General features: G+C 39.1%; 1 protein-coding gene across 17 annotated transcripts in view; it reads left to right on the top strand.

Annotated features, from left to right (window-relative positions):
* Positions 1-11,119: 11,119 nt before the first annotated feature.
* The window catches only part of HBS1L (HBS1 like translational GTPase), a 60,957-nt gene continuing 52,144 nt past the window's right edge, over positions 11,120-19,932 (top strand). For 2 of the 17 annotated variants that reach the window (XM_074862570.1, XM_074862574.1), the window contains exons 1-4: positions 11,120-11,269; positions 14,637-14,702; positions 16,675-16,812; positions 19,077-19,271. In XM_074862570.1, the coding sequence (XP_074718671.1) occupies positions 11,227-11,269; positions 14,637-14,702; positions 16,675-16,812; positions 19,077-19,271 (442 nt within the window). In that variant the 5' untranslated portion in view covers positions 11,120-11,226. Of the gene's footprint in view, positions 11,270-12,999; positions 14,204-14,636; positions 14,703-15,423; positions 15,488-16,404; positions 16,571-16,674; positions 16,813-19,076; positions 19,272-19,907; positions 19,928-19,932 lie in introns of those variants that run through there. The other 15 variants (XM_074862566.1, XM_074862565.1, XM_074862564.1 and 12 more) reach the window with 15 other exon arrangements.

Raw genomic sequence — 19,932 nt, 5'->3', positions numbered from 1 at the left:
TATTACAAATGTCCCTTTTCCTTGAATATTCGGTCATGAGGAAAATGGGTATAGAAGAATCCATTATTGCCTCCTTCCCTGGGGCTGCAATTATAATGTTAGCCCAGATCGTACCTATTACCTGCCTGCTTCCTGTTATTTTTGGAATGATCTTAAACAGGGTGAAAGTACTTATTCAGGGTGTGGGAATAGGAAGGTTTTATTTCACCTCTCCAAAAATAAACTATGTATTGAGCCAGTATTTTACATGACAAGCTAAGGACCAAAATCCATTGAATTTTATGTGAATCTTACAATAATGTCAAATAAATTTGGAAGAGACCCTGAAATAACAAGAATACACATCCTGTGGGGATCTGGAGGAGATGTTGCCTTATCATTCTCAGCAAATGCTGTACACCATGTGGCAGTGCTTGCAAACAGCACTTTTTTCACTTTCTTACCCTCACGAAGTATTTACTGTTCACACAGTTAAGCATGTTAGGTCTGTATTAGGCTCAGACTATAAATAATCATATTGCTTATAACTTGAACAGATTGTTTGAGCATTCTTATTGAATAAAACTTGTTACATCAAAGCAACATGTTCATCCATTCACCAGCTAAAACGAGTGTAACTTTCTTCTCAAAGCTGCTGATGCAAAAAGATCACATTTAAACTATATCTAAAGTCTGTGTTTTACTTTTTGCTACTGATATAAAGCACTGTAAGAGACAGCTTTAGCTTCCAGAGAGACAGGATAGCATAAAGACTAGCAATGTGTTTGGGCGAAACTGAATGTAGACCTAGTTTTACAGATTTTGCCCTTACTGAAGGAAACAGATGCAACCATTTTGACTTCCCTCAATTATTATTTTCCTTTCTTCATGTATGCATCTTTCTTGTGGCTAAATCTTTGCTCTCCATTCTCATTTGTTTGATTTTCCCCTGGTTATTTTCAATAGAATAACATCCCCAAAAGATTTCAAGAGCTCATTTTGTGCCTTGAAAGCTTGGAACTGATGTGACGAATTAGGGCTTCTGTAACGTATGTTGGTAATACTATTTCACGCGTAGCTTAGGATTCTTCTCAGAATGAGTGCATGATGTAAAAGACAGGAAAATCGGTTCCTTTGGGTCTATACCTGAACCAAATTTTCTTTAAAAAGGTATGGTAGTTGCATCCAGGTTATGAAGTGGAAGTTTTAAATCCTGCAAATTTAACGTGCAGCCACATTAAATGTATCTGCACATTCAAGAAATTATTTGAACAGTGTTAATTTATTTCAGGAGCCTACAGAAGTCATGTAACTTGTACAAATGCAAAACTGCTCTAAGATTACAAATGACTTTCAATATATTGATGATCTTTTGATTGGTCATAAATATATATGTGTTTATATCCATCTTTGAGATACCAATGTTTTATTACCATTACTCTTGTGTGTCAGTCATGGAGAAGAACCATGCTGTACCCAGTAGGGTAAAAATACAGAAAAAAGAAAGATGATCCTTTTCCAAAGAGTTTATAACCTGAGACAAGCATTGTTTCTGGTTGAGGAATAGTTACCTTTCAGCACACAGAAAGTTTTTTTAAGAAAATTCAAATCAACGGATCACAAACAATCTCTTTTTCTTCTTCTTTTGAGAGGTGATCATTTTTCTTGATATGCACTCAAAGATAATGTGTCAAGTCTGATTTAAAATACTGGAAAGCATCATGCCTTTATTCTAAGGTGAAGGAAGTCTCGTACAAGTACACAGTATTTGCTAAACCCATATATTTTTGTAAACTGGCAGGCTCCCTCACCAGCCAGGGAGAAAAATCCGGTACCACACCCAAGCCTCTTTAAGGCCCTTCCCTCAGGCACAACTTATTATCTCAAATGCAAACTTTACCAAGCAGCACAACACAAGGTTATTTCCCCTGACTAAAGCTACCCCCAGGGGCACCTACAACCAGGAGTCAAGGGATCCAGCTGGGTTTCTCGGTCCTTAGCAGGACTCACTTGATGCCTTCCCTTTTGGACAAATAATGGCTCAGGACTGACTGGTGCCAGTGCTCTTCTCCCACCTCCTCAGGCTCAAAGGGGCATCCTTGGTTAATTGCCTCCTCTTTGCTATGTTTCACTTTTTTTTTTTTTTTTTTCTACTCAATCTTCTGTTTTCACAGATAACATCCATTGACATTTTCTCACTGCCTGAGAACACAGATAAGAAATTTTCTATACCTATTATTATCTTTTGTTGCTCAGCTCATGGTTCCTCTAGCAGTAATACGGTGTCTCTCTAAAACAATTTACTCCACTGGAACTCGATGTACAATTTTGCAGTTTTGTTCTACCAAAATCCTCTCCTTTATATGTTTTGTTGGTCTGGTTAGCGTCAAATTGATTCAGGAAAGCAAATGCAATTATCTCTGTTGACTTGCATGAGATTTGGATCAGGCCCCAAATGAATTTCTGTAAAAAGATTACCAGAATCTTTTAGTTGGGGAGTATTAGTAGAATTCTGCTGTAGCATTTATTGAGAATGAAATGTGGATTTCCACATGAGCACAGCTGAGTTAGAATGAAGTAAGAATATTTTTTGTTTCTATTGCAAATAATGTACTTACTGATCCTGCTTGTAACATTTCCAATCATTCTAAACTTCCTTTTAACAAAGTTAAGTGACCAATACAGAGTGCTGGCATTGCATCATAGCTGTAAATTACAATCTCAAATTTATAAAATCCAGCAAAGCACTGATGCATCTATCTAATGTTCTGCCAGAATAAGGTTTCTGAATGGCAAATAAATACTAAAATTTATTGCTATGGGGTAAAATTCATTCCTGATTAAATTTAATTGAAGTCACTTATACATGCCTTGTCAAATAAATTATACTGACTTGATTCCATCCACTCTTAATACTGCTGAGTATCAATTATTAAACACTGAATAGAAGTAATTTCATTAACTCCTGAATATCCTACCATCAACCTAAGTAATGTGAATAGACTGTGACTATTTCTATTAAATACTTCAGAGTCCAGAAATAGTTTTGCCAGATAAAACAAGCTGTTCCACACACAGCGAAGGGATGAAACCCGGACTCTTCTGCACTGTATCTGTTGTTCCCCAACTTCTACTACTACTACTTCACAGCAGTAACCAGAGCTGTCTCTATATGTATCTCTGTGACACCATCTTTGGGCCCATACTATGGCTAATGTGAAATTCTGCATATACACAGAACATGTAACAGTTCAATTTTAGATGTTCTTCTGTCTGAGGGAGCACTAATTTGAGGCTGTCTCTTGTATCTTGTCACTGAATTTTACTAAGATTGAAGGAATGTATGAAAACTGCTTTTCCGTAAGCCTTGCTTCTGTAGAATTTTGCAAAAAACCCCATCCAGATTACTGATGCAGAAGTAAAATGAAGTTATTTTTTAATTTCCATGAGTACAGAGCAAAGAAAGACTTTGTTGCTGCAGGGATTTGTTCCATTCAAAGATGATGTAGTTAATATTGTAAGTCAGATGTGTTAGCCTCTTCAGGGGTTGTCTGCAGGAATGAGTGGTGCAAGGTATACCAGATTCAGTATGAAGTCTTGTGGGAAATTATTTTATCCACAGCAGAGGGACAGAAAGAACCATTTCTTGCCATTGTGTCCATGCATGATTTGGGAAAAATTACTTTAGTGCTAAACAAATTTGTCTTACACTGCAACATTGTTGTGTCTTTTGGGGAATTCATTGCATGGATACAAACATGAAAGATAGGTGGACTTCAGTGCAAAGATGAAAGTTCACCACACCTCCAATCAGCAACAAGATCACATAAAACAATTACAATTTTAAGCATATTAAGCAAAATTTTATGTAGTTAACCTGTCCTCAGAGAGAGCTTAGAAAGTGAGACAATAATCTTTTCAGAAGGAGATACTTTTGAGGTAGCATAATGTTTAAATAGAACAGCTACATCAATTAGGCTTTTGACACTAGTATTAAACTATTTGATTCATAAGGCCTAAACCATGTTTGTTTTTATAAACAGTGCAGATACAAGAATTGGGGAGATGAGTAAGATATCTCCAGTTAAACTGAAATCCTGCCATCACCCACGAGGTTGCTGCTGCAGCACCCTAAGACCAAAAGCTGACATGTTCTTTTTTGTAATATATGGTGTACACACTAGGGAACTTTGGACTGGTATTGGGGTTTCTTTAATTGGTGTTTCTCCTTTACACTTTGTGGCTAATGTTTTCCTATTATCAAGGTCTTGCATATTTTCAGCACCCACCCAACTCCGTGGTATTATATGTATTTTTTAAAGGTCTGAGTGACAAGTACATTGATATAAGTGAATCATCATTTTGCAGGCATAAAATTTTATCAGATTGGTTTTCAAGTAGATTTATACATTTAAGACAGTGCATCTGCCATACAAGATTAGCTCATGGAAGATAAGACATTTGTTCCAATAGTGAGTGATAGAATTTTATACATGTGAAGCAAACTAGATAGTAAATGAGCATCTCATTAAGTAGTTCCTGGTTATCAGATAAGGTAAACAAAACCGAACTAAAAGGATATTAATGTGAAAGATTAGGCCAAGTTTCCATTCCCTGCTAGTGTCACCGCTTAATGCTTCAGGACTACATTTGACTCTAGGATACAGAAAACATAACCAGATGACAAAGCAAGAAAAGCAAAATAAAAGAACATCTGAAGTGCATTATTTCCTGTGATTGCAGGATGAATTAGCAATCCCTGCTATGGGATTCTTCAGTCTGCAGTACATAAGAATTGATTGAGAGATAAAGAGGGCCTTGAAAATTTCATGAAGAATTACTCCATGAGAATTTGGGGGGGAAGAAAACAAAGACTTTAGTCAAAGACCAAAGTATAGTATCAGTCTGAATGAAGCCACATTTCTTATTCACCTAAAGATGCTCCCTGTCACACTTAATAATACCATGTATCTCTTTTCAGCCTGACATATCCCAATTTTACAGATTCAGTTCTGAGTCTCATGTGTAAAGGAATATGATTCAGGAAAACCCTGCAGGTAGCAGATTTCCAAGAGAGGTGAGTACAGAGGGTTTTCCTGACTCAGTGGCCATGCTATCCCTGCCATTAGGATGCCTGTAGTTTGCCCCTTCTGCATCACATAAAGGTAACCGAATCTCAGGCTGCCTGCAGACCACAGATGGCTGCACAGCCTTGCAACGTGGATGCATGGCAATGCTCCATGCTCAGTAGTACAGAGGGCAGCAGACTCTGCACACCCCCAGTAAGGCTGTGCTCGAAATGAGCCTAGCAAACACCATGTAGCTGAGATTTCTCTTTCAGGATACCCCAAGACTTGCCCAGAGCCCATGTGTGAGTCTGCACTTCAAATAAAATGGATACATACTCACTGAGTTTGCCATAGCCTCAATTAATACATTAATATCAAATGCTAATTCTTCTGGATGTCTTCTGGAAGTCTGAATTTATTCTTCTGCTGGAAGTCTTTGTTGTGTTTTCCATGTCTTAGGTAATTCCCCCCCGTCCCCCTCTAGGACAGTTTGGGGTTTTTTAGGTCAGTAACCAGAAAGGGCAAAAAGTAGGTCTCTGAGAGACTAGCATATGGAGTTTTCTTAACAACATATTCCATCTTTTCTGCCCAGCATACACAATTGGGTTTGCTGAAGACAGGTCCCAAAAATGTAAAACCAAAATCAGAATAATTCTAAGATAATGCTTAGAGTTTAGCAAGCTGCCTTCCCAACAAACCAACCATAACCATGCCTCCCACAAGCATACATGTGTCAGCATTTGTTTTTCATTTAAGGTCTATGTGAAGAGATCAGTAGTGGAATGTCCCGTTCAGATTTTTATCACAAATTACTTTATCCAGAAAAGCGAGAGACTTTTCAAACTGTATTCATCCTGCTTTGATTTGCACCTGTGGATGCTTGTGTAATGTTTCTTAAAAGATATTTCCCAGAATCTTTTTTCCTACCAAGGCAATAGAAAAAGATCCTGCTGGTGCTACTGGAAGCTTGACTGCATCCTTATATTCAATAAACATACCTCACCACAGACGTATTGGTGAAGACACAGTTTATGGTAGTAGCCAGGATCCATGACAAACTTTTAAAAGTGCTTGCTAAATTGGTGTGTACAATCACATACAACAGAATGCTGCCACTACATATATATGTGAGTCATTATAATACGCTTTAGCGCAGACATGTGCATCATATTCAACCAAGTCATAATGACAGCCTTCTGTTTTGTCTCTTCCTTTTGTCTGTAGCTCCCAATAATTTATCCTGTCAGTCACCTGTAACAATTAAAAGTAGATTGAATCACTAACATGAAGATTTCCATACCTTGCAGAACTTTTATATAGATTTTATATATTTACTGTGATCATGTTTAAGTATTCTTGTCATCTACACAAATTTCTAAACTGTTTGAATCCTGCTAAGTTTTTGGCCATGATTATTTCTTCCAGCAGTGAATTTTAGAGTCTAATTCTGTGCTGAATGAAAATTCTTTACTTTTACCAGTTTAAAATTTGCCTTCTTTCAATCTCACAGAATTTTCTCTTTTACTATGAGGGAAAAAAAACAATGGCATTTCTGAGACATCCCCTAGTATATGCTTCGGTCATGTCCCATTTTATACATCTCCTCTGTAAGACAAATTCTTAATCCTTTTAATCTTTCTTCATGTAAGAAATTTCCCATGCCCCTGGTGATTCTCACCACTTATCTCACTCTGTATCAACGACATACTTCATAGACCAAGTAGAAGTGAATGCCACTCTGTTGTAATCATATCTTATTTTTTTTATTTGCACTCAGTGGTAAAAACAAGTGATTAGGGATTTTCAGTGAGTGCTTCACAGTGGCTATAGCTAACATGCTCTTGGCAACCCTGCTTGGATTTGAACTCTTGCTCTCGCAGCCATGTGGTTCAAGGCGGTTCCCTCCTTGCAGAGACTGAACTTCCCTTTCTGGGCCAACGTTTGGGTCACTGCAGGTGGGAAGCAGTCTGAGAGTCAGCAGGGAGGCAGCAGGATGACAGGGGAATGGGGGATTGAGCCCAAAGTGTTTTGGGAAGTATAGACATAGCTGAAGTCACAGAAGTATTTCTTTATTGTAACAGTAAGTGTACATACTTGTGAGGAGCACGAATGTGGTGGACTTGGCAGTGTTAGGTTTACAGTTAGACTCGATAATCTTGAAGGTCTTCTCCAACCTAAATGATTCTATGATTCTCTGTTAAACCGTCCAAATAGGCAGCTTTTCCAGATCAAATTGCTATTACATTACCATTTGCCATCAGTTGCTATCTAACTTAGCTAGATCCTGTTGAAATTGTATAAGGTGTCAACTAACATAAATCACTAACTCACATGCAAAGCTTGTTCTGCAGACTGATCCATTCTCAAAGAAATAATAAATATATTTAACAGGCTCATTCGTACTGTGGAAAATTGGGGACACTTGCTATTTACCATATGTACAAAATGATCATTTATTAATACTCTTTGCTTTCTGACTCTTAAATCAGCTTCTGATCTAGATGGTGTCATTTTAAACAAAACCAGACATGTATTTATTGGCTGCAGTTCTTTTGATCTAGTGAGATCATTTATCAGTTGGAATAGTGCTTAGTGACATTGATAATATCTATATTTTAAAACTTAACACCCACACTGCATTGTGTGGTATAACATCTGGAATTATGCTACTTTTTCCCAGACCAGGTCTTGCTTAGCTTTGGTTTAAAAGGAAAGAATATTGAAATAGACTGAATGTTTTTTAACTAAGAACTTTAAAACTACTAAAAAGCTGGATAACTTCACTTTAAGAAGAAATAACATCATTCAAAAGACTTTCTGCTTAGCTAAAAGAAATTATTGAATATTTTATTAATTGATTCTTACTGTTACAAAAAAAATTGGTAGTGCTGGGACTGGGAGTGCCCCGGAGACTGCTGAGAAAAACTGGATTACCAGTAGGGCTGCCATCTGGACTGAGACGGGTGGTGTCAGTTCACTTCTTAATGCACATGTCTTAAAGTAATATATAATCTCAGTGGGCAGGAAGGACATGAATGCTCATAGTGTTTACCAGAAGTGACATGTTAGTCATTGCTTGGTCAGAGCTGCTAGAGACAGGCTGATGAGGTTCCAGACTGGTGAGGTTCTCTCATGGTGCTTTAATTGCTGCTGAAGGAATAATGTTTAGTTATAGGCTGCTTTGCTATCAGACAAATACTTTTCATGAACCTTGTATTCACTATCAAATAGCACTGAGGTATAGCTGGGGCTTGAGGACTAAAGCTTATTATTTCTTGAACACCTTTCCCTAAAACATTTACATAGGTCTCAGAGTTAAGGAAAGGCAAGGGATGATCACAGTGTATTTATGACTTTATTTGAAGATACTGCTGTAAAATGAGATAATTGTGCTTCTGTGTGAAATTGCTCTTTTTTTTTTTTTTTCCCTCAGGTCTTCACATTATATAACCTACTACACTTTAAATGAAGAAAAATAGCAGCCTTCCAAGTTCACAGTTAATGCCATGGAAAGGCTACATAGTTTATCACCTCCTATACTGGGCTTAGATCATCTTTATATTTTTATAACTATTATTTATTTTCTTCTTTTAAATACTAATTTTTAAATCTTGAAAACACTACATCTGACTATCAAGCAAATGAAATGTGGGTCATATCTGTGGAGGCCACCGTCACTGAAAATCAAGAGCGATAACATAGTAAATGTGAACATAAAATTCAAACATGAAAAATTATTGATAAGCGTTTGGTGGTTTGTGTAAAAAGCATGAATAGGAAGGATGAAAGAAACATCTTTGCAATAGGATTGTCAGGTGTGAAACAAGAAATGTCACTACTTGAAGGAAAAAAATGTTAAATTTACATGATTAAGATTTACTGGAGTTTTTAACATTTGAAAAATGGGATCTAAGTAATTTGGAGGCTGGAAAGAGTACCATTTCCAAAGTAAAGCTGTTGGGAGACAGACTGGCAGAACACTGTGAGGGTTGTAGTGCTACAGTATCTTATGTTACTTCATCAAAAGCTCAGATAGCACATGCTGGAATCAGGTTTTGAATTTAGAAGTGTGTCACCCTGGACGTATAATATTAAATCATAATGTATGATAGCAATTCTTCACTTTTGTATCTTTGACCCATATCAAGAGATTGGGACAGATAAGGAGGAACACAACTTCTGTCAAACCTCTGCTGTACAGAACATTTGGGTCACTAAAGGTCAACAGGACACCAGCATTAATTAGAAATCTTTGTTTCCAATTCTATTTTAAAATTAGAACTGTATGAAAGATACTATATAGATCCTAAGTTTGTGCAGCTGCATGTGCTGTTCTTTACAAATTAGTTAGAAATATGCAAATAACATAAGGGAACAATCTGCACATTTGCATACAATTTGTATATGAACACAAACTGGCTTATGTTTAACACACCCTGCCTCCAGCAGTGACCAGGAAGGATGTGGAGTTGCAGATAGTGAGAGTTTTGGCACGTGGGCCAGGATGAGACAATAGTTAGGTGGCAGTTACAAAACCTGGGTATGCGTGTTTGTGTCTGTAGGGATGTGTGGCTACGCGGTGGGATATTGGAGGACACCTGGAGCATGCAGGTGGCTGGAAGAGGCTGGATTTCTGGTGTTCTCAAGACTGGGTAAAAAGATGGTAAAGAAAGTATTAAAGGTCTTGAAGATGGAGACATCTGACTTGAGAAATACTAATGGGATTGTCTGCCTGGCAGCTCCTGAGGAGCTGCATGTAGATGAATGCAGGTATCTGGGGAGCAGCTGGGCTGGAGGATGTAGAAGTAGCTGAGTCTGTCAGAGCTGGAGCTCAGCAGGGAGCACTGGTAGCGCCTGTGAACTGGGATTTTGCTCCCATCTCCCTCCACCACCGAAGCTTCCAGTCTTCTCTGCTTGCCCTTCTCTCTCTGACCCAGCAACGGGCAGCTGTAGGGACATTCCTTGATTACCTGGTCCCTTGGCACTGCAGCAGCACTTGCAGGCTGAAACTCAGTTTTAGATGGTGCCTCCAGCAATGTGCCAACGAAGTCAGATCAGGACCTCTGTGGAGCTTAATGCTTTGACATTTTGCTGCTTAACACTGCCAGTAGCAATACTAATTAACAGTTTGCATTTACCTAGAGCCAGCTCATTTAATCCAGGCCACTAGTCAGTCACTGGATTGTAGTGGCTACTAGTCACCCACAAACCAGGTCAACTTGAGCTGTTTCAAGACCCAGAACTGAGAAAAACCATTTCAAAAAAAGTTCATTTCAAAGCCTTTCAACCTCTGCTCCTGGGGTGGTACACCAATTGAAAAATGGTATTTTTAAAGTGTGTTTACATAAGCATACCCTTCAATGAATTTAGGCCAACCCCAAATGTTATGTCATCATCAGTGATGTCACTGCTTTTAATAAGCTCAAATATGTTTGCTTCCATATGGGCACATATGGTTGCAGCACTTGTATTTTAAGTTTGAGGTGTGAATAATGACGTAGCAATGATGGTTACAAGCACCAAGCTTGCACCCGACTGTAGGATCAGCCTCACGGCTGCATCAGAAGCAGGGGGGTTGGATGCCGGCACGCTCAGTGTCGGCTGCAGCATCGCAAAGACGGGGGTGCTTCCCCGCCGGGGGGCAGGTGAAGCGTTCCAGTGTTACCCCGGGACGGGTCAGGCTAGGCCAGACGGAGCCGGGCCTGCTCTGCGATGGGCTGAGCACGACGCCACCACCGGAGGCTGCGCGCAGAGACCTCCCAGGGCGCGGCGCCGTAGCCGCCCTTCCCTCACCGTCTCTGAGGAGGCCGAGGGCGCGGTGAGGGGCGCAGCCCCGGCGGGGGGTGGGCGGGCCACGGCCTCCCCGGCCGCTCAGCCGAGCCCGGCCACGCGGCGCGAGGCTAGCGCGCGCCGCTGACGTGGCAACCGTCCCGTGCAGGGGCGGAGCGCGAGCGGCGCAAGGACCGCACCCCCCCTCGCCCCGCGCGACCGGCCGACCAGGAAGCGGCCGGGCGAGGCGGGAGACGCCGCGCATGCGCAACAGCGCAACGAGGGCGGGAAGGTGCCCTGTGCGCCTGCGCAGGGGGATTCCGCCAGGCCCCACCGGACACCAACATGGCGCCCTAGGTCCGCCGCGCCAGCGTCACCGCGGGCGAGCGAGGCGGCCGCCGCCGCCATCATGTCCCGGCACAGGAACGTCCGTGGCTATAACTACGACGAAGGTAGTGGCGAGCAGGAACCGGCGGCAGAGCTGCGGGGGCCGCCTCAGACGCCGCATCAACCGCCGGCCCCTCCGCACCCTCCCTTTACCGGCCTGCGCCCCTTCTCTCGGCGGGTCCTTCCGCCCCGCAGGGGTGCGCGGCGGTGCCCGCGGGGGGGAGAGTGTGCCCGGGCCCAAGCGGGTGGAGGGGAGGGCGCGGGGGGCTGTCAAGGGCGGTGGGAGGGGAGAAGCATCCCCCTCCCCTCCGCGGGGTTGGCCGAGGCTCCGTGCGAGGCCTCGCCCCGCCCCCCCATTTCCCGCCCGAGTGGTGGGTCGGGCACACGTGGCCGCGCTGCCGCCGCCCCTCAGGGCCACCTTCTGCTACCGGGGGCTCCCCGGAGCTTCCCCACGGGGAAAGCGCGGCCCTGGCAAGCAGGCCAGGTCACGGAAGGGGTTACCTGCGCTGCCTTAAGTTGCCGAAGTTGACCGCTTTTCAGGCTTGAAAACCAACCTCAGTACAATTGAACCCGCCCTTTTTTAGTTTTGTAAAGCCGAGAAGTTTGTGTTCCCACTCTTAGCTCTAGCAAATTGTTGCTGATGTTCAGCCATAATAATAGATGAGAGGCAACGGCCGTTCCTTGGAGAAGAAGTGTAGTTCTTGGAGATGGAGTTGAGCATCTAAGGAAGAACCTGTTTTTCAGACATCTTTCTGTTCTATTTGACTTAAGCTTGCATGGAATGAACGAGCTCTTATGTAAGAACTTGGCTCGTACCTGCAGTGCTGCAGTTTTCTTTGTGCCCTGTTCCATTAACTTAGGCAAACTGTAAATTGCACTCTTTTTTTCTAAATGGCTTTGTTTGTGTTGGCTTGGGCTGTGGAAAAATGGGCACACTTCTAATTGATATTAGTATTTTAAAGAGCCCCTTGGTATGGGAGCAGCTATTCTTGTTTGCTCAAGCTGTCAGATTATATACAAAAACTGCAAGAAATACTTCTGCCTGCCTCTGGTCTTTTGCTGTTGAGTGGACAGATGTAATGTGTATATGTATTATAGCAGAACAAATTGGGTTCTCCACTGTGATCTTGGAATTCTTGGGGAAGTCATGTGAATCCATGTGAGCTGTGACATCTGTGTGGCCTACCTTGCAGGTTTTACTAGTGCAAATTTACCTAATACGGGCAAAATCTTAATCTGGATTGGGGCTTAGACTGCTTGATTCTTTCATCCTCAAGAGATTTTCTTCACCACGGATTGGTTGAAATGTTGATTTCAACTGAATCTGTTGTCGGTGAAGTTGGGTGCCCAATCTGTAGAATTCATTTCAGTGTTTGTACACTCAGAATCTCCTAATAAGGTTGCTGAGATACATAGTAATTTGCTGTAGCCATATGAGGCTCAAGTTCCTATTGTTATTTGAAACTTTACTGTTGCATTACACATCAGGTTTAATTAGAAGTGTGTATACGTGTAGTCTTTATACTTACACTGTATACTACTTTTGTAGTTGCGTATAATCATTTCTGACCCAAATGAAGTACACTTCTGTGTCTTCTTTATTTAATATAAAGCCATATGTTCTTTTTATGCCACTTAGGATTCTGTAGTGCTTTGTCTAGCCCAATTATTTGTCTCCTTTCAAAAATAAATATTTGTAGTATTTTTTGGTCTACTTTCCTAGGAATGCTTCTGAGGCCTTAGATCATGTGGCCTTTATTTGACCATATTCTATTTCTGCTCTCTCCTTTTTGAGGTATTGTGATCAGCACTGAATATGATATTCCAGCTGAGAGCATGTTGATGATTCAGAAGTATTCTACAGTATCAACAGCTGTGACTTCCACTCTGTTCTCTGTAATTTCTGTCATTTTTTAATAATTATTTTTATGGTCAGTGCAAGCTGAGCCATCTCACTGAGGTGTCTTTTTCTTAGTTTAGAAATTAAACCAGTATGGGATACACAAGTTATTCAAGTAAAGCACACTGAGAAGACTCACCTTGGTTTTACTACTAACTGTGAATGTTAACCATTCACAGAAGTCATCTAGGAGTTCTCCTTGACGCTCTCCAAGTATTGGTCAAACTACAAAAAGATGTTCTTACCTTGAAAAAAAAGTCTATCTCTTCTCTAGACTTATAGATTAGTTGGTCCTAGCATGGAACCAGGAGACAGTGAGTTCTTTCCAACATCATCAAAAAGTAGATGACAATATGCTCTTTAATTTTTAAAGACAAACAATCAGAACAAGACAATAATATGTTTTCTTTATTCCATGATAGTTAATTTCCAAAGTAGCTTCCTGGGTCTTTCACTAAACTTCATACACTTCTGCCAGCCCTTTTAGCTACTGCTTTTGGTTGGCATTTTTTTTGAGAATTACAGTTTGAAAATTATAGAGTTGAGTTTACTTCAATTTTCTTATTCCATGTTGAGAGATAAATGAACCTTTCATGCCCCAAATTCTAAGCCTTTTATAGATGGATACAGTGTTTGTAGTGTCCCAGTTCTGTGGCCTGTAAGTTGACACCAGAGTTTAGATTTTTTTTTTTAGCTGTTAGCTACTTTTTATCTCTCCCTCTTTTAAAACAATGAACAATACGTATTATTTATGAAACTGCCGAGTGTATGCAATAACATCTTTAAAAATACTTAATTACTTTTTCCATGTATTTCATTATTAGTGAAAATTACAAATTTATTTTCAAGATTTACGTAATGCTAGGATTTGGGGGGGATAATTTACTTTCTGTGTTTTCTGATAACTGCTTCCTGATACCTTTGTTTTATTGGGGAAAGTATATGGCTGTGTTTAAGTAGCTATATAAGATTCTTGCTTTATGGCTGAAACAATTTTGTGTATTCAAAGGGAATTGTGAATTGTGTTTTTTCTTTGCTGAACTTGAGTTGAAAGGTAGATGGCCGTGAGGACAGACCAGAGAAGAGAGCTGTGAAGTAGGTAGGTATGGAGTAGAAATGCTGATCCTGAGTTGTTGGAGCAGAGATTGTAATTGAACTGTCTGTGGTTGAGACTGTTGAGAGGTCAAGCAGAAATATGGAGAGAAGTGCCAGGGGTAAAGATTTGTGGAACTGTAGACAGTTGAGTTTGGACTGTGGGGGCAGCCTTCCAAAGGAGATGCTGAAGGAGGAGGTGTGAAGCATGGCAGCTCTTGAAAGTTTTCAGCTCTTCTCATGAATAGAGTATTAAATGTTAAAATTCTATTACTGTAACTTAGAATTTCTTACCTAGGTAAATAAACAGTATTTAACTGCACTTCTGGAATACTAGAGATGCATAGTTTCTTAAAACCTTGTGTAAAAACTACCGTTTGCATTATAATATTAAGTATTTAGAAACTATGCAGACTAATCTTACTGTTTCTGCTTCTTAGATTTTGAAGATGATGATGTGTATGGCCAATCAGTAGAAGATGATTATTGCATTTCTCCTTCAACAGGTTAGTTCACATGGTTACATACAAGCATTGTCCATTGATTCCTAGTCTGATACTTATTTCTAGAATAAAACAATATTTAAAAGCTAGTGAAACTTTTGAAAAGTGCCTAGTGACCATAATCCTGTTAAATTTGGTTAAATAGTGTTAGGCATTGTTGTACTTTTGGAAGTCATATTAGACAACTGGGCACATCTTCAGTCGTACAAGTATATTGTCTTGGATGGTCAGAATGTACTTGATAATGTAAACATCTGGTTTATGGGAATGTGTTGATAGTCTTGAAACATTTGGTGCGTTTTAAAATTCTTAGTAGGATCTAGCTGGTCTTAACAGTTGTGATTCTGCACCTGGTAGTTGATGTCTTTTACACAACCTTGAGTAAATGTTGGGCAGGGTGTCTTACTGTGGGATGCAGCACTGGTCCTCGCTGACTTCTGTTCCTATGTAAGATCATGTGGAGTTAATAATAAGCCTTCTGCCATTTGTAATGTTGCAAACTAGATATAAAAATAGTGATGCTGTGTGCTCAAGTGAGATGTAATTGGAGTGGCTCAGTCCAGCTGAATTCAACCCAACTGTAGAACCATTAGGTTGTGTTCTCCAGTCAAATCTCTGGCAAGATTACTAGTTCAGGGTTTCCCCAGATTTGGTGGAAGTGTTTCTAGAGTTTAGCAGGCCTTGAAAACAGTATGGCTGATGTTGATGTGAAGCTGTGCTACTGCAGGTAACTAGGCTGGATCTAAATCCGCTGCGACTGTGATGCAGTCTGTGACCTCTGGCCACAGGTACTTGAGTTAATTAGGTCTTTAAAAATCTGTTCCTCTGTCATACTGTTGATTTTAGATAAGCAAATCTAGGTGTGTATTTTTATTATTTGTAGTCACATTCCCTGATTTAAATTCCTATTGTCTTGCATTTGGTTTCTAAGTTTAATTCCTAGAATTTTTCAGACTTTTCTAAGAGGTAGCCTTAGGTAGCCTTGTGTTTTGTGATAAAAATATGCAACGTGTTTACTTTTTAATCAAGTATAAACTGCTAAATTGAAAAACTAATTCTTGTTTGTGCCCAGTAATTTTCCTAAGAATTCTTTTTACGTAAGCTTCATTTATAAAATAATCTGATCTAGATTGTATAGCAATCTTTTAATAGTTGCTTCAAGTTATGGTGATTGAATATGAAATGGTATGCATTTAGGAAACAGTTGCTAAGGCTATGCTACTTAACTTCTGGATATACATATGCTTTTAGAGCTGGGGAGAATATTACTTAGCATAAGGAAATTTGTTTAGATTATACTTGGTACGTTTCTGAGAGTATGTAATGACTGGGGCTCATGTTCAGCAAGAAGTTTTATCTATGTATGTCTTAATGTGTTGCTCAATCAGAGTGGAATTTTGCACTTTTTTAAAGTTTTCTGTGAATATACATTCTTAACTCATGGGCTGTATTTCTAATGAAATTCCAAGTAGAAAAGAATGTGTTCAACTGCATTAAACTGTTACCAGTAGTTTGACAGTGCCATACTGTCAAAACAACATTATTTTCATGCTATTTTTTTTTTTTTACTTGTAACTGAGGTAAAAAAAATATAATTGTGGAGTAAGGTTCTGGAGACATTAGGCTGTAGATGGTAATTTGGTGTAGAAAATACTGTTTTTCAGACCTGGAGTATATTCTTTTGTTTGAATACTACACTTTGCAGAATTGTTGCATTACATGGATACAAGGATGTTGCCCAGCCTGTGGTTTCATTGTGATGAGGACTTACTTATATTCTAGCATGCTGTATGCTTTTTCTGTGCAGTCTTCAGGTAGTAGTCATTATACAGTAGTGTCCCATTCCCCCTGCCCCGAAACCACTGCAACAGGTAAGCATCCTAACTTTTTTTTTCCCTGTAGAGATGTTTTGTTTTTAAAGGAGAAAAAAAAGATTTGACTTTTTTTTTAATACTTTGCTTTTTACCTAATGCAGCAGCTCAGTTTATCTACTCCAGACGAGACAAGCCAGCAACATTTGCTCAGCCATTAGAAGAAGAATATGGCTATGAAGGTACAGATGATACTGCTGATTATTTTACATCCAATCATCAGTTGACTGAAGTTGATAGAGGTAATTATAGAAAATAAATAATTCTCAGAACAATCTCTTTTATAAATTAAGGACTTTCTAAAATTGTCTTAAATTAATATTTGTTACTTGACTGACACTGCTCACAATTTTGTAATCTTGTTGTAGAACAACATCCTTTGTGAGCATAGCTTCAGTGGTGATTTTTCAAGTTTGTAACTACCTTTTGTGTACTGCTTGTATAACTTGGTTGCATACACTGAAATATGTTCTTAGTTTCTCATTAGAAATAATGAGATTTGGTATTAAATTCAGACATAAGAACAGCTGTACTGGCTCAGGCCAAGCATCTATGTAGCTCATGGTCTTGACTTAGCAAATGGATGCTTAGGGAAGAGTATTAGGAACATAGTATTTGTAGAATGATCTTCTGCTTGTATTGCATTCCAAAATATGGCAATTAGCAGTATTTGAAAGGTTTTCAGTCATGCATTTCCTTGAAACAGTAGCTAATATATTTAGATACCTGTGTCCTCTACAATCTTCTCTTATCCTGTTTTGAATTCATTAGACTGGTTTCAATCCTGCAGCTGTGAATTCCACATTACAAGCCAAGTTCTGAGCTGAGTGGTTAGGGAAAAAATATTTGCTTTTTTTTTTTAAACTTGTTTGAAAAAGGTTCACAAGTCTCCTTCCTAAGTATTAATAGGTAACCTAGTTTTTAATGTTTTGGAAATAATAAAGTTTGTTTTTAAAATGTTGATAAGCTCAGAGTAAAGTGTGTTGGTGAATGAATAGACAATAAAATGCATGAATGATACTTGGTATTTAAAACAAGTTGCAGAAAATTCAGAAGCAATAGATAGAACAGAAGCAATCTAGATTCCATGTCAAGTAAATTGGTAGAAGCTATGCTAATGCATAGACATATGGGTAAATATAATAAATTGGGGTGTAATATACGTGTTTTTACAACAGGAAGTAATGGTGTAGAGGGAAATTTGAAAGAATTATCCAGTATGTGGATACAGGTGATCTAGACAATACAATACGCTGGCTTTTCACAATGCTTTTGACAGACTCCATCAGTTAAGAATTGATATTGGAACAAGAAGGAAAGTAATATTCCGGACTAAAAAATGATGGAAAAGAAGCCTAGAAATAACCAAACAGCAGTGGTACCACAAGACTAGTTATGCTTGATAGTGTGTGCTATGTTAGACATTAATAAGAAATTACTGATTGCAGTCAATCTGGCTGCAAAGAGTTTGGCAAGATTGTCTGTGTTGAGTGTTGGATAATAAAATGGCCAACCAACACATTGTGCAGGGCTCTGCCAGTGCTTGTTTTGCAGAGCAAATGTCTGGGGAACATTGACTTGCTGTTTGGATTACGGGTCGAGGGAGTGGATTTAAGTAACCTTGAGGAAGTTGTAATTCTGTGGTGTTGAATTCCCTTAGCAAAGTTCTTTAAACATCACCATCTTTGAGGACATGTTCAAATAAAGAATCTGTAGTAGCCTTCCTGTTGTTCAGTGCCTGTTTTCTAAAATCTGAACAGGCAGGAACTGTGGTACTCAGGAAGACTTTCTTCTGGTCTCTTGTGTTTGTATGTCTGATCAGCACACTACTTCCAGTGAGTGGCAGCCTGGTGAATTTTCAGTCTCTTGTGTGTTAAGTCAAGACTTAAGAAACTTATCTTAGTCAAGGCATATACTAGTTGCAGAAATATGCTCCAAAGAAAATTGATTTTATAAGCCAAAAAATGTATTATAGTTTTAGGAAAGGTAAAGATTGCAGATAGTTTCAAACCTGGTGTGTTGATCCAGAGTTTTCAATTGTTAAGGCCTGAGTCCCCCGAAAATGCTGTTTTACTTTGGGTGTAAACACTTAAACAGCAGAAGGGTGTAGCATCTGTAAACAATTAAAATGTGCTGTTCAGTGGGATTCCATGTTGACTTACTAAATTACTTTGGATAATTTTAAGGTGATTATTTGTATTTCTCTTCTGCAGTAAAGATAGTTAATTTTACAACATCAGAGTATTTCACTGAGACTTTATAGACTAATAAATAGTAGTCAGTGTTATGTTCCTTATAGCAATATCTGAAATTAGTCAAATATTCTGCAGGATTTGGGGGCAAAGTTTATCATGGCAATAAGTGAGATTGAAATTAATTTCTAAAGGTTTTATCTCTCACTGTGATGCTTTTCTCCTGTTGTTGTTAATCAGATGTGTGGTACTAGTGGTTAGGCCACTTAAGACATTTTTTTGTGCAGCTTATAACAGTAATATGTCTCTTTTAGCCCGTCTTAATTCATGCCTTGATCAAATGAGAGAAGTTTTGGCAGAATCTGTACCAGAGCAAACAATGGTGCAAGCAGTACTGGATAGTAAATTTGATGCACAGAAGGCTTTGGATCTTGTGCTTTCACAAGGCAGTAAGCAAAATGTGAAGACCAGGAACGAGGATGCTGTGATTGTAGGAAAGACGACAAAAGGTATACTTCTATTTAATTGTTTATATTCAAGATGATTCATTTCTATGTACAGTTTAATTTTGGCTTTACAAGCTGTGAAAATGCTTGTTACTGCATTAGTCATTTATTAGAAAATCAAAAAAGACCAACTTTTCTATTTCTGTGCTCTATAAACATTTAAAGGAAACAGTAGCTTTTGTTGAGCTAGAAGTCAAAATAAAACCTTAGTGTCAGCTTAAATTCAACCTGCAGCCACCTGCAGTTCACAGTAAATTTCTGATTTCTAATATATGACTTAACTGAATGAATACATGTCCTAGAAGTTGGACAACATCTTTAAGTTTTATGTACTTCCATTATTTCTTTGGTGAACTGTCATCTCCCATGCCCAATACCTCCCTTTTTTTGGTAGTGTCTGTACACTAACTTTCTTATTTTGATTTACTCTTAACTCTTTGTAATCTTTACTGGCATTCTTTCCCGATTCTTAAAGTTTCCTAGGTATTTCAGTAGGTACCTGTAGTTTAATTGTAACATTGCATATTTTGGATAACACTTAGTAATTAAATGCCTTTTCATGTTTCTTCTTGATTTTTTTGTTGCTGCTGTCAACTTTAAAAAAATTGGATATTTCATTGTGACTGCGCTTCCATCTGAAAATTACTGGCTATTGTAAGGTAAG

The sequence above is a fragment of the Strix uralensis genome, chromosome 3, assembly GCF_047716275.1.
Source record: "Strix uralensis isolate ZFMK-TIS-50842 chromosome 3, bStrUra1, whole genome shotgun sequence".
In the NCBI taxonomy this organism is placed as follows: domain Eukaryota; kingdom Metazoa; phylum Chordata; class Aves; order Strigiformes; family Strigidae; genus Strix; species Strix uralensis.
This window is presented reverse-complemented; position numbering and strand designations above follow the sequence as displayed.